The following is a 12,672-nucleotide window of genomic DNA, read 5'->3' on the forward strand; positions in this document are numbered from 1 at the left end:
AGTTACGATTGTGGAGTGTCTGAATAGCCTCCACAGCAGCAACAGCTCAGACCTAGGAGGCAAGAGAGATCCTGGATTTTAATTTGGTCTCAACAATTGGCTGTTTTCTCCATTTGCAATTAAAAGAATTAGGGGTGAGAAGCCTTCTTGCTCCTTTCAGCAACGTGTTTTGAAAGCCACAGGAAAGGAAGAAGTAGGAAGTACAACAGTTTTTTACTGCATTTTGTCTCATACTTCAGCAGTAACCTGGGAAGTGTGAGAGAAATAGGGTCTGATAAAATTCCTGGATGTGGAAGGAAGCAAGTGCCAGTGTCTGGTCTGGTTTGTGGTGAATGCAGAGTAGAGCTGAGCCTTTTTGCAGGAAAGTCCTTTCTGTGGGCAGACTCCTGCCCCCAAGGCATCCTTGTGGAATCCACAGGGAAACTCCCCAGGCAGCCACAAGGAATTGGCCTTGGCTTGTGAAATGGAACAACTGATCCAACTTTCCCATCGGGTACGGCCAGCAAGGAGACAGAGCCTCTCCCAGGCCATGCCGTGGGGCACATCCTCTGGCTCTGGGGACTCTGCCCAGAGCTTTGACTCGTTTATGTCATGGAATCAGTGAGGCTGGAAAAGATTTCTGGGATCAGCGAGTCCAACGTGGGACCGATCCCCCGCAGAGCACAGCACCGAGTGCCTCGTTCAGGCGTTCCTGGACAACTCCAGCGATGGCAATTCCAGCGCTTCCACCACCTCCCTGCCCCTCCCATTCCAACACTCAGAACCCTTTCCCAGTCGCAACCGTCCCGAATTCCCGCTCTCAGACCTGTCTGTGCCTTTCTCTCTCCCCGCAGAACTACAAGCGGCCGATGGACGGCAGCTACGGGCTCCCCGCCAAGCGGCACGAGGGCGAGCTCTACAGCGTTCCCTACAGCTCGGGGCAGGGCCAGCCCCAGCAGCAGCTGCCCCCGGCGCAGCCGCAGCAGCCGAGCCAGCAGCCGCCGGCGCAGCCCTCGCCGCAGCAGGACCTGTACAACCAGTACGGCAGCACCTACCCCGCCGAGCGCCGCGCCGGCCAGAGCCAGTTCCCCTTCCAGTTCGGCAGGGACAGGGTGTCGGCCGCCCCCGGCTCCGGAGCCCAGCAGAACATCCCCCCGCAGATGATGGGGGGCCCCATGCAGCCGGCGCCCGAGGGTCCCCAGCAAGGGGCCCTGTGGCAGGGCAGGAACGAGCTGGGTTACGGCAGTTACCCCAACCGGCAGAGCTCGGGCGCGGCGCCCCAGGGCCCCGCCTACCACGGGGTCACTCGAACAGATGAAATCCTGCATTCGGACCAGAGGGTCAACCACGAGGGACCATGGCCTTCCCACGGGAACCGGCAGCCTCCCTACGGCCCCTCCGCCCCCGTGCCCCCCATGACCAGGCCCCCCCAGTCCAACTACCAGACCCCCCCCAGCATGCAGAATCACATTCCTCAGGTATCCAGCCCAGCACCTCTGCCCAGACCTCTGGAGAACCGCACTTCTCCCAGTAAATCCCCGTTCCTGCACTCGGGGATGAAGATGCAGAAGGCGGGGCCGCCCGTGCCCGCCTCGCACATCACACCAGCAGCCGTGCAGCCCCCCATGATCCGACGGGACATCACCTTCCCGCCGGGCTCCGTGGAGGCCACGCAACCTGTGCTGAAGCAGAGGAGGCGGCTGACGGCAAAAGATATCGGTAAGAAGAAACTCCTGCCCTTCTGCTGCAGCTTTCTGAGGGATTGGTGCTGCCTTGGCCCTTTGGTACCAGAGGGGCTCTGCTGGTTTTGAGGAAAAAAAGGCATTTTTGCAGGTTAACTGTGTTCTGAGCCCTTATTCTGGCATTGCCTGCGGGCAGGTTGGTGGTAGACACGGCCTGTACATCATTTGAAGCAGGCTTTGCTCTTCACGGGTCCAAAAAGCAGTATCAAGTGTCTCCTTTTTGTTTTGAAGCTCCAGGAGCTGGAAGTATCATGTGTTTATGTTACAGGAACTCCTGAAGCCTGGAGAGTGATGATGTCTCTGAAGTCGGGGCTGCTGGCTGAAAGTACGTGGGCCTTAGATACCATAAACATCCTGCTCTATGATGACAACAGCATAATGACCTTCAACCTCAGCCAGGTGGGTGCAGATGCTCTCTGGGGCACGTCTTTTGAAGTGCTGATGGTGCAGGGGTTTCTGTCAGAGAGGTGGCAGCGAGCAGCTCCTGCAGCCTCTGGACCTGGAGCATGGGGTGTGGGCAGCTGTGAGTGGTCACTCCTTGGCCTGAGGGGTCTCTGTGTGTGCAAAGGCTCTCCCTGCGGGTTAACCAGGGGGGGAGATACAGCCCAGAGCAGAGGGTGTGTGCAGGGGGGGCAGTTTGGACGCTGACAGCCAGTGTCCCTTTTGTCAGAGGACAAAAACCTCGCTTCTGCATCATTTATTGGCAGCAGTGCTTAAACTCTCTGCCCTGAGTTGTTTTCTGATAGCTGTTCCTTCCTCCCCTCCTGTTTTTCTCCCCCCTTGTAGCTGCCAGGCTTGCTGGAACTCTTGGTGGAATATTTCCGGCGCTGCCTGATCGAGATCTTTGGAATCCTGAAGGAATACGAGGTAGGAGACCCAGGGCAAAGAACACTATTAGATCCCGAAAGGTTCTGCAAATCCTCAGCTTCCTCCCCTGAAGAAGGGGAGGAGGACGACGAGCCACGGAGCCTGAACTGTGAGGAGGAAGAGGAGGATGAGGAAGAGGAGGAGGCTGCGTTTTCGAGCAAGGACAAAGTACCTCTAGAGAGCAGCGAGGAGAAGCTAGTGAGTAAATTTGACAAGCTTCCAGTGAAGGTGGTGCAGAAGAACGACCCCTTCGTGGTGGATTACTCGGACAAGCTGGGGCGGGTGCAGGAGTTCGACAGCGGGCTCCTGCACTGGCGCATCGGCGGCGGGGACACCACGGAGCACATCCAGACACACTTCGAGAGCAAGACCGAGCTGCCCTTGCCTCACAAACGAGCTTCCTGCTCCTCTGCCCTGAGGAAACGTTCAGCAGCCGAGAGCAGCCCGAGCCCCAGGGAAGGGGAGGCTCCTGCGGCCGACGGCTCCTCGGAGAAGAGGATAACTGCCACCATGGACGACATGCTCTCGGCACGCCCGGGATCCCTGGCGGGGGACGAGGAAGAGGTCAAAGCTTCGGAAACGGCGAAGGAGAGCAGCAAGTTTCCCTTTGTCATCAGCCCAGCTCAGAGCCACAGAAATATAAAAATCCTGGAGGATGAACCCCACAGTAAGGACGAGACGCCGCTCTGCACCCTCCTGGACTGGCAGGACTCTCTGGCCAAGCGCTGCATCTGCGTCTCCAACATCATCAGGAGTTTATCGTTCGTGCCAGGCAATGACTTTGAAATGTCCAAACACCCCGGGCTGCTGCTGATTCTAGGGAAACTGATCCTCCTACACCACAAGCATCCAGAACGCAAACAGGCCCCCTTGACCTACGAGAAAGAGGAGGAGCAGGACCAAGGGGTGAGCTGCAACAAGGTGGAGTGGTGGTGGGACTGTTTGGAGATGCTGCGTGAAAACACGCTGGTCACGTTGGCCAACATTTCTGGGCAGCTGGACCTCTCCCCTTACCCAGAAAGCATCTGTTTGCCTATCCTGGATGGACTCCTCCACTGGGCAGTGTGTCCCTCAGCAGAGGCCCAGGATCCCTTCCCGACACTGGGGCCCAACGCTGTCCTCTCCCCTCAGAGACTGGTTTTGGAAACACTCAGCAAACTCAGCATCCAGGACAACAACGTAGATTTGATCCTCGCCACGCCGCCGTTCAGCCGCTTGGAGAAGCTGTACAGCACCATGGTGCGGTTCCTCAGTGACAGAAAGAACCCGGTGTGCCGGGAGATGGCCGTGGTGCTGCTGGCCAACCTGGCCCAGGGGGACAGCCTGGCCGCCAGAGCCATCGCCGTGCAGAAGGGCAGCATTGGCAACCTGCTGGGCTTCCTGGAGGACAGCCTGGCTGCCACGCAGTTCCAGCAGAGCCAGGCAGGGCTGATGCACATGCAGAGCCCTCCCTTCGAGGCCACCAGCGTGGACATGATGCGCCGCGCCGCCCGCGCGCTGCTGGCCCTGGCCAAGGTGGACGAGAACCACTCGGAGTTCACCTTGTACGAGTCGCGGCTCTTGGACATCTCCGTGTCGCCTTTGATGAACTCTTTGGTTTCACAAGTTATTTGTGATGTACTGTTTTTAATTGGCCAGTCATGACAGCTGTGGGATCCGAGCCCCCGTGTGCGTGTGCGTGAGTGGAGAACTTAGAAACTGACTGTTGCCCTTTATTTATGCAAAACCACCTCAGAATCCACTGTCTGCCCTGCGCTGTCCTGCTTCTCCCTCGGGGAAAGATGTCCCCGGCCCCTCTCCCCTTTCCCTGCCCTTCAAATTTGTCCTGAATCCCTTATTAAAGGAGACAAAGTTCTGTCTACATAGAAGACTTTTTTTATTTTAACCAAAGTTACTGTCGTTTACAGTGAGTTTGGGGAAAGACGACTTGCCGTGTTATCCCATTGACAGGCACCACTTTCATAACTGTTTTTAATGGTAAACTCTGAAGGACAAAAAAGTGACTGCTGAACTCTGTGTGGTTTATCGTTGTACATTCACAATCTTGCAGGAACCAAGAAGTTACCAGTTGTGAACAGACCTTGTCCAAGGGAGGCCTGTGCAGTAGCGTGTAGAACTCCATGTACTGTACACCTTAAACTGTAAACATACTGTAATAATGTCTCACATGGATTAAAAAAAAAAAAAAAAAAAGAAAAAAACGCTGGATCAGCAGCAAGCTGTAGTTTTTAAAAATGTTTTTAGTTAATGTTGAGGAGAAAAAAAGGCTTTTCCCCCAAAGTATAATGTGTGAACCTACAACACCCTGACCTCTTTCTCTCTTCCTCCTTGATTGTATGAATAACCCTGAGATCACCTCTTAGAACTGGTTTTAACCTTTAGCTGCAGCCCAGCGCTGCCACGTGTGTATATATATATGACGTTGTACATTGCACATACCCTGAGACTCCTGCAGTTTTGTCCCCTCCCACCCTTTATAGTATGACGAGTTAACGAGTTGATGACCTGCAAAAGCGAGACACAATTATTTAATCTCTTGCCAGACATCCCTCCCTGGAGGATGCTGTACAGGTCTCTGTGTATAAAGTCATTGCTGTCTCAGCAGCCAATCAACTTATAGTTTATTTTTTCCTGTTTTTGTTTTCTTTCTAATCGAGGTGTGAAAAAGTTCTAGGTTCAGTTGAAGTTCCTGATGAAGAAACACAATTGAGATTTTTCAGTGATGAATTCTGCATATTTGTATTTCAGACGATGTAGCTAAAAACTTGATGTAAATTCCTCCCTTTTTTCCTTTTTTGGCTTAATGAATATCATTTATTCAGTATGAAATCTTTATACTATATGTTCCACGTGTTAAGAATAAATGTACATTAAATCTTGGTAAGATGTTTGTAAGGGTTTTTTTTATTGGCAGTTCAGTGCTGCCAGGTGATGCCCAAGGCCTGCCCTGCTCAGGAGCTCTGATGCTGTTTGCTCTGACTTTTCCCTGCTGGAATTTTTCCTTAGGAGCTGCCCAGGCTCGGGATTTGCAGCGTGAGGTGAAGCTGTGGCTGCCGGGGAGGGAAGGGCCTTGCTGGGTAAGGAGGCAGTTTCCTCCCAGCTCTGTAAAATGGAAAATTTTCGTTCCACTTGGCATTTTTCACATTTTCTTGGGAGCGTGGTGTGGACTCTTGACTTCCTCCCGAGGCCGGGGTTTTCCAGCAGAGCTCCCAGGCCCTCAGCAGACAGCTCAGGCTCTCTGGATGAGGAGCTGCATGTTTGCAGGGCATTTCATTTAGCCCGAGGCTCTGTCCTCAGTGGATACTGGAAGTAGGGTAGCTAGAACTGCTCCGAGCTCATTAAAGAAAAAAGCAGCTTATTTTAAAAACCAAACGTCATTTTTTTTCAAAAATTCTCCTTGTTTTATCTTCCCAGCCCTCTCCTCGGGAGCTCTCAGTTCCCAGAGCCTTCATTCCTCAAACTTCAGATTCCTGGGAGTGATTGTGCTGAAATCAAAGAGTCTTTTTCCTGAAAAGTCTTGTCTGTCAGCAGGAATGGTGGGAGCTCTTCCTGGCAGGAGAGTCCTTCAAATGGATTGCTCGAAAGGCAGGAATGCTGCTGGGCTTCCTCGGCTTTAGGAAGTGCTGGCAACCAAGTGTGAGACCAGGATTCTGCTGGACTCTGCCACACTGTCAGTGCAACCCCAGCTTCCCTGACTATTCAGTTCTGCGTTCCAGGAGTTGTGTTTCACCTGATCAAATGGATGTGGAAGTTCTGCTGCTTCTCCTGAACAGAAAGGAATCATCAGTGAAGTGGAAGCAGGTAACGTCAGCAGCTTTTCCTGTGTAGATCTAATCTGGAGTCATGTTTGAGAGGGAGAGGAGAGGCAGGAGTGCTCCTGGAAATAATTTTACAAGAATTACACACCCAGTTTATCCAAGGGGAGTAATTCTGCTGCCCCATCACTTGTTTGTGCACAGACACAGCCCCCTGTGCATTTCTAAAGCAGTGGAAATGAAGGACAGAGATGAGAAATTGGTAAAATGAGAACAGAGTTCCCAGTTTGGCCACACCTGACCTCTGACCCTGGCTGCCTGGAGCTCAAATCCTTGATGCTTTGGGCCTGCTTTGTACCCAAATCCTTCCATTCAAGGAAATCCTTCAAACACCTTTTGAACCCAAATCACTCTGCTGTTCCCCATTTTTTGCCAGCAAAGAAAACGTGAGTTCTTCCAAGCCTGATGCCCGATGCAAAGCACTCGGGGGCTCTCCCTCAGGGCTCAGCCAGCCCGCGATGGTTTCTCCTTCATCCCAGGATGGAGCCGGGCTGACCTTGAGTTTACCATCAGGGATCTGGCTTGCGGTGAACTCAAGTTTTTCTCCTTTGCTGGCAGAAATGGGGAAGGGCAGAGAGGTCGGCTCAGAGAGAAGCGTTTAACCAACTCCACTGGGAATGGAAAGATTCGGTGCAAAGCACGAAGGATTTGCGTTCCGGCCGCCCTGCCCAACGACGGTTGGCAATGAGGGATGTCCGTGGGTGTGGGGCTGGGGACAGCGGGGGCTGTGCCGTTCCAACAGCCCCGCAGGGCGCAGCTCGGCACGGCCCCGGGCCTGCTCTGGCCCCGGTCCCGGCCCGCCTCTCCCGCCCGCCCTCAACAAAGATGGCGCCGCCCGCCCCTTCCCTTCCCCACACGCGCGCGCCGCCGCCACGTGATGCCGGAAAGGGGCGTGGTCGGAAAGGGCGTGACCGGAAACGGTGCGCTGAGGGCGGAGGGGCGGGGCCAAGGAGCCGGGCGCTCCTTCCTGAGCTCCTCCGCAAGGGGGCGCTGCGGCACCGGGACCGAAACCGGGATCGGGATCGGGATCGGGATCGAGATCGAAGCCGGGCAGTCCCGCCGCCCTCAGCCCGGCCCCGGCACCGGCACCGGCACCGTCAGGAGCCGCACGGTGAGGCCTGGAGGGGCCCAGCCGCCGGGAGGCCTCGCCCCGGGATCCCGCCCGGAGGAGCCCGGGTCAGGCGCGGGGCCGGGCGGGGTTTGTGTCCCCAAGCAGCGCTGAACGAGAACGGAGGGGTTGGGGACAGCCCCGGGACAGTCCCGTGTGCTCCGGGCCCTGCCCTCCCGTGTCCCGCCGCTGCTCAGCGCACCGGGCCCCGATCCTGAGACCGTCCTGATCCTGGGAATCCCGCTGAGGCCTCAGCACCGCCCAGCCTCTGCCGCGGCCTCTGCACGTCACAGCTTGGCCTGGCTTCGAGGGGAAAGCTCTGCCTGTGTGGGCACCACGTGCGGCCGCAGCGGCTCTGGCTGTGAGAGAACGGCCAGGGAACGGCCCTGGGGACAGGGAACAGCCAGGAACGGTCCTGGGGCAGTTCTGGGGACAGGGAACAGCCCCGGGGCAGTGCCAGGGGGAGGCAGGGCTGTTACTCCAGGGATGTGCTGGGCACAGGAGCTGTCCCATGCCTGTGGCATGGTGGAGCTGCAGCTGAGCCTCCAGCAGGGCAGGCACTGCTGGGTTCTGATCCAGAGCAGGTTTAGACCGCTCCCGTGAGCTGTTTTAAGAGATAAAAACACTCCTGTTTGCATCCAGATCCAAGGGACTCACTGCTGGAGCTGCAGCCTCTGGACCATCAGCTGGAACTGGGCAGGAGAGATGGCTGAAAGCTCCCAGGCCCACAGAAACAGCACCCAGCAAACAGGATTTCCAAAATCCTGCTACATTCCTTTAGCATCCTGCTTACAAGAGGTTTGAAAACACATCCGGAGCATCTGCTGAGTACAGCAGGCTGGAGAGGTCGCAGGGGTGCCCAGACTGTGCTGGATGCTGGAGCAGGATCCCTCGCCCTGCCAGGAGCTGATTCTGGCCGTGGCACGGGAAATGCCGCTGTGGCGAGCGGCTGCTGCCACCGGCTGGTCCCTGCCCTGCACTGCGGCTGCACGGAGCCGCTCCCGTCCTGTCCTCATTCCCCCGGCCTCTGCTCTGTCCCTGCTCACATCACTCACCCAGGTCGCTTCCAGACTCTGATTCACAGCTGAGAGCCAAGGGAAGCGCAGAACCCAGAGAGAAAAACGCCTGTAATTAGGACCTTGTATCCTTTTCTGCTGGAATATTTTTAACACCCTTCTCCCTCTCCTTTTTTTGTTCGTGCAGGTGCTCTTTCCCACAGGATTTTTGGGGCAGGGCCGTTCCCGACGCTGAGCTCTGGATTCAAATGGGGCTTGTGGGCTGCAGCTCTTTTGAAGGCTTTGCTCTGTCACAAGGTGAGCTGCGTCGTGACAGGAACAGGCTTTTTAAAGCTGTTTGCTTTGAGCTCTCTTGGCACATTCAGGCGAGGCTTTTTCTCTGCTTTTCGAAAAAAACTATATTTAAAGTGCCGGGACCATTTTTACCGCTGTGCTTTAATAGGATTTGCAGCTGTGAATGTGCTTTAAAAGCGTTTACAGCTGGGTTGAAGTGTCCCCTCGTTTAAAATAACGTCACATTTTCATGATGCAGGAGAATGTGCCTCCCTCCAGTTGCTTTGTGAGTGCTGGAGAGCACAAGGGGAATAGGAACAACCCCAAAACTTTTATTTGTGGTTAAATAGGAAGCATAACCCTGTGGTTGGGGATTGGAGTTGTTAGTGAGCCAGTCTGGATCTTGGTTTTTGCCTTGCTGATGATTTGCTCTCTGCCCTCTTGTGCAGTTCCAGCCTGGCAGGTTTTTTTTCTCCACAATAGCAATAGGGAAATCTCAGATTTTAGGTTGTGGAGCGATCAGTGTGGGGATCTCTGTGTGTTACAAAGTGCTGGAGCAGAGAGAAGGGCAGGATGTGGTGTCACTGGGGCCTGGAGAGAGCTGTGGGCTGTGTTTCTCAAGCTGAAAATCAGTTGGTGGCTGGGGAACCAACGGAAGAAATTTTTTATCTTAAAAAGCTGCACGGCAGATCCTGCCCACCTCCCATGGCTCAGGGCCAGGGGTTCAGAGCTGGGCCACCACGGCACCCAGGACATGTAGACACTGACCTGGGGAGGCTCCACAAAGAGCTTTAAATCCCTCAGGCAAGGTGTGCAGGGAGGAGGTGGACTTGGCATGTGCAGTGTGCCTGGCAGGCAGGTGCCAGGACGGCAAAACACTGGAAAATTGGAGGTGGTGAGGGTGGAATGGCACAGATTTTGTGTCCTGCCTGTGCCAGGCGAAGCTGTGTGCCTGAGTTCCACCCTGCTCTGGCAGAGCTGGTGCCATGGAGCCAGCTGAGTAAATCCATTCTTGCCTTCCCAGGGGCAAACATGGAGCAGGAGAGAGGAGGGAGCTCCTGGCAGCCCCACTCAGCAAACCCCTGCCTACATGGGGTTTACACTCAAGAGTCCACATGAATTCTGTCTCCATTCCAGAAAAAAAGAGGCATAAATGCCATTCAGTGCATTGGGACTGGATGTGTGTGAGGATGCTTGGCACAGCCCTGGCTCCAGCTGCTGGAGCAGCCTCTCTGCTCCAGGGATTTTCTCCAGTCTGGTGAGGAGTGGGGTCAGAGAACACACTGTAACCTCTCTCCCTCAGTGTCTTGGACAACGTTAAGAAATCAGGTTTTTTTTTTTTTTTTTTTAATAGGAACAATATCAAAGTGGTCTTTGCATCATCTCCCAGACCTATGATCTCTTCCATAAGCGATTTTCTTGTTCACAGAGACTTGCACCCTTTCAAATCCCTGACAAAATTCACAAATGAGGCTGAAGCAAAAAATCCCTTTCTTTGTCCTCTGTCTTTACCAACACAGGTTTCCCAAACTGGAAGGAGAATTCCCCTGGCATTGGTGAGCTCCTGAGGCAGTTCCCGAGTGTGGGATGGAGCTGTGGAGCAGGGCAGACCCCCAGCTCCGGGAGGTTGTGTGGTTTTCCCTGCGCTGCCGGGCCCTGGCACTGCTGCTGCAGGCAAGTCTGTCTTCCATGAGCCAGGAAGGTTCTGCTGGGCTTTGCTGTTCCCCCCCTTCGGTGCCCCTGAGATCCATGAGCTGGTCCAGCATAATGGGGAAATCTTCTCTGGAGAGCCAAGAGACTGTCTGCAGCCATGGGTTTTACTGACAGCTTGCTGTTAAGTAAAATTGCATGAATTTCTTTGTAACTTGCTGTGTTTTCACACTGCTGCTGTAAGAGGCTGGTTTGGCTCAAAGTGTCAAAGTTTTCTTTATGCACAGAAAAGGAACAATCGTCTCCTCCTTTATGTTCCTCCCAAGTCTTATTTCCAGAGACATCCTGCTCGGAGCATGAAAGAGTTTGGCTGTGACAGCCAGCACAGAGCCCAGTCACAGCCCTGAGCAGCTTTCCCTGGCCAGTAGCAGGGATTCATGTTATTCTGTTCAGATGTAAATACCCCAAAAGGTGGTGTTTGCACCTTTTCACAACCTCGTGGGCATCTACACACAGCCCTGAGGTGCCACCCTCAGCCCTTGTTTGAGCCTCAGGAGCTCTGGGTACTAGAGCATCTCTGCTAACCTGCAGCCCTCTCTCGTTTCCCAGGCCGTGTTTAACCTGCTGATCCCGGACCACGCTGCCGACGCCTTCTCCCCTCCTCGCCTGGGTGCTCGGAGCCCTTGGGATGAGCTGCTGGAGCGGCTGCTGGGCGGGCTGGCCCGCTGGGACAGCGAGCATTTCCTGTTCATCGCTGAGCACGGCTACCTGCTGGAACACAACTGCGCCTTCCTGCCGCTGTTCCCGCTCAGCCTGCGGCTCCTGGCCGGGCTGCTGCCGTGGCCGGTGCAGCTGCAGCCCCGCAGCCGCCTGCTGCTCTCAGCCGTGCTGCTCAACGCGCTGCTGGCGGCGTTGGCGGCCGCCGCGCTGCTGGGGCTGGGCCGGGCCGTGCTGCGGAACCGGAGCCAGGCTTTCCTGGCCGCCCTGCTCTTCTCGGTCAGCCCCGCCGGAGTGTTCATGGCGGCCGCCTACTCGGAGAGCATGTTCGCCTGCCTGGCCTTCGGCGCCATGTGGCAGCTGGAGAAGGGGCAGGGCTGGCTCAGTGGGCTGCTCTTCTCCCTGGCTTCTGGTGCCCGTGCCAACGGGCTCGTCAACGCTGGTTTCTTCCTCTACTCGCGCGCCAAGCTCTTTGCCCGCCAGCTGCAGGGGGGATCGACGCCCCTAAGGAAGCTGCCCTTGTTGTGGAAGCAGGTCCTCGGCCTGGCATCTTCAGCAGCCCTGATGTGTGCTGGGATTTTTCTGCCTTTCGCTTTGTTTCAGTACTATGCCTACTTGAAGTTCTGTGGCCCTGGCACAGGCCTGGCTCAGGGCGTTCCTGAGCCTCTGCTGCAGCTGGCACGGGACAAGGGCTATCGTGTGGCAGGCATGGATGGGGCCGAACCCCCTTGGTGCTCCCAGCGCTTCCCTGTGGTCTATTCCTATATCCAGGACACTTACTGGAATGTGGGCTTCCTGAGGTACTTTGAGCTCAGACAGATCCCAAATTTCTTGCTTGCTCTGCCTGTCACCCTTCTGGGCTTGTGGGCTTCCTGGGCCTACGTCAGCACAAACCCCTGGCACTGCCTGACTCTTGGTCTAGAGAGGAGTAAGAGTGAAGAGAGGGGAAAGGCGAGTGATGGATTCTGTGGCCCCGCTGCCTTCGTGTACGTGGTCCACGGCACAGCCCTGCTGGTGTTCGGATTCTCCTGCATGCACGTGCAGGTAGGACACAGGGAGAGTTCCTTGTGGGGCCGGGGCAGTGACAGCACAGCACTTTGGGTGATTTCTCCTCTGCCTCTTGTCCCCAGGTGCTGACCCGGTTCCTTGGCTCCTCCTCTCCCATCCTGTACTGGTTCTCAGCTCACCTGCTTCAGGAACACGAACCTTTGCTCTGGAGCACAGGGACTGATAACCCAAAATCTGGGAAGCCTCTTCTTGGTAAATCTCCCCGTTCCTGTGGGAAGGGGACATCGGATAACCCCGTTGTGAGGCTGCTGCTGAACTGGCGATTGATTACCCCCCTCAGCAAGAGCATCCTGGGGTTCTTCCTGGGCTACTGGCTGCTGGGGCTGATCCTGCACTGCAACTTCTTCCCATGGACATAGCGGGCTGTGCTGGCACAGGCCAGCAGTGGGACAGGAGCTCTGCTCAGAACTGAAACTCAGCTGCTCCAGTGAGGTGCA

The 12,672-nt window shown here is 55.6% G+C and overlaps 2 protein-coding genes across 8 annotated transcripts in view; both read left to right on the top strand.

Moving 5' to 3' along the window:
- ARID1A (AT-rich interaction domain 1A) overlaps positions 1 to 5,472 on the top strand; it is a 53,361-nt gene extending 47,889 nt beyond the window's left edge. For 4 of the 5 annotated variants that reach the window (XM_062508974.1, XM_062508977.1, XM_062508979.1 and 1 more), the window contains 3 exons: positions 834 to 1,698; positions 1,990 to 2,120; positions 2,508 to 5,472. In XM_062508974.1, the coding sequence (XP_062364958.1) occupies positions 834 to 1,698; positions 1,990 to 2,120; positions 2,508 to 4,232 (2,721 nt within the window). In that variant the 3' untranslated portion in view covers positions 4,233 to 5,472. The remainder of the gene's footprint in view (positions 1 to 833; positions 1,699 to 1,989; positions 2,121 to 2,507) is intronic. The other variant, XM_062508975.1, reaches the window with a different exon arrangement.
- A 2,246-nt stretch (positions 5,473 to 7,718) lies between these two features.
- PIGV (phosphatidylinositol glycan anchor biosynthesis class V) lies at positions 7,719 to 12,594 on the top strand. 3 transcript variants are annotated; one of them, XM_062508984.1, is made up of 4 exons: positions 7,719 to 8,824; positions 10,321 to 10,474; positions 11,060 to 12,211; positions 12,298 to 12,594. In XM_062508984.1, exons 2-4 carry the CDS (start codon positions 10,388 to 10,390, stop codon positions 12,592 to 12,594), a joined length of 1,536 nt encoding a protein of 511 aa, XP_062364968.1. In that variant the 5' UTR covers positions 7,719 to 8,824; positions 10,321 to 10,387. The 3 variants fall into 3 exon arrangements, with proteins under 3 accessions (XP_062364968.1, XP_062364970.1, XP_062364971.1); XM_062508986.1 differs by having other exon boundaries at positions 7,894 to 10,474; positions 11,060 to 11,162; positions 11,808 to 12,211; XM_062508987.1 differs by lacking the exon at positions 11,060 to 12,211 and having other exon boundaries at positions 7,894 to 10,474.
- Positions 12,595 to 12,672: the final 78 nt, after the last annotated feature.

This window comes from Cinclus cinclus, chromosome 26 (genome assembly GCF_963662255.1).
Source record: "Cinclus cinclus chromosome 26, bCinCin1.1, whole genome shotgun sequence".
Lineage (NCBI taxonomy): Eukaryota > Metazoa > Chordata > Aves > Passeriformes > Cinclidae > Cinclus > Cinclus cinclus.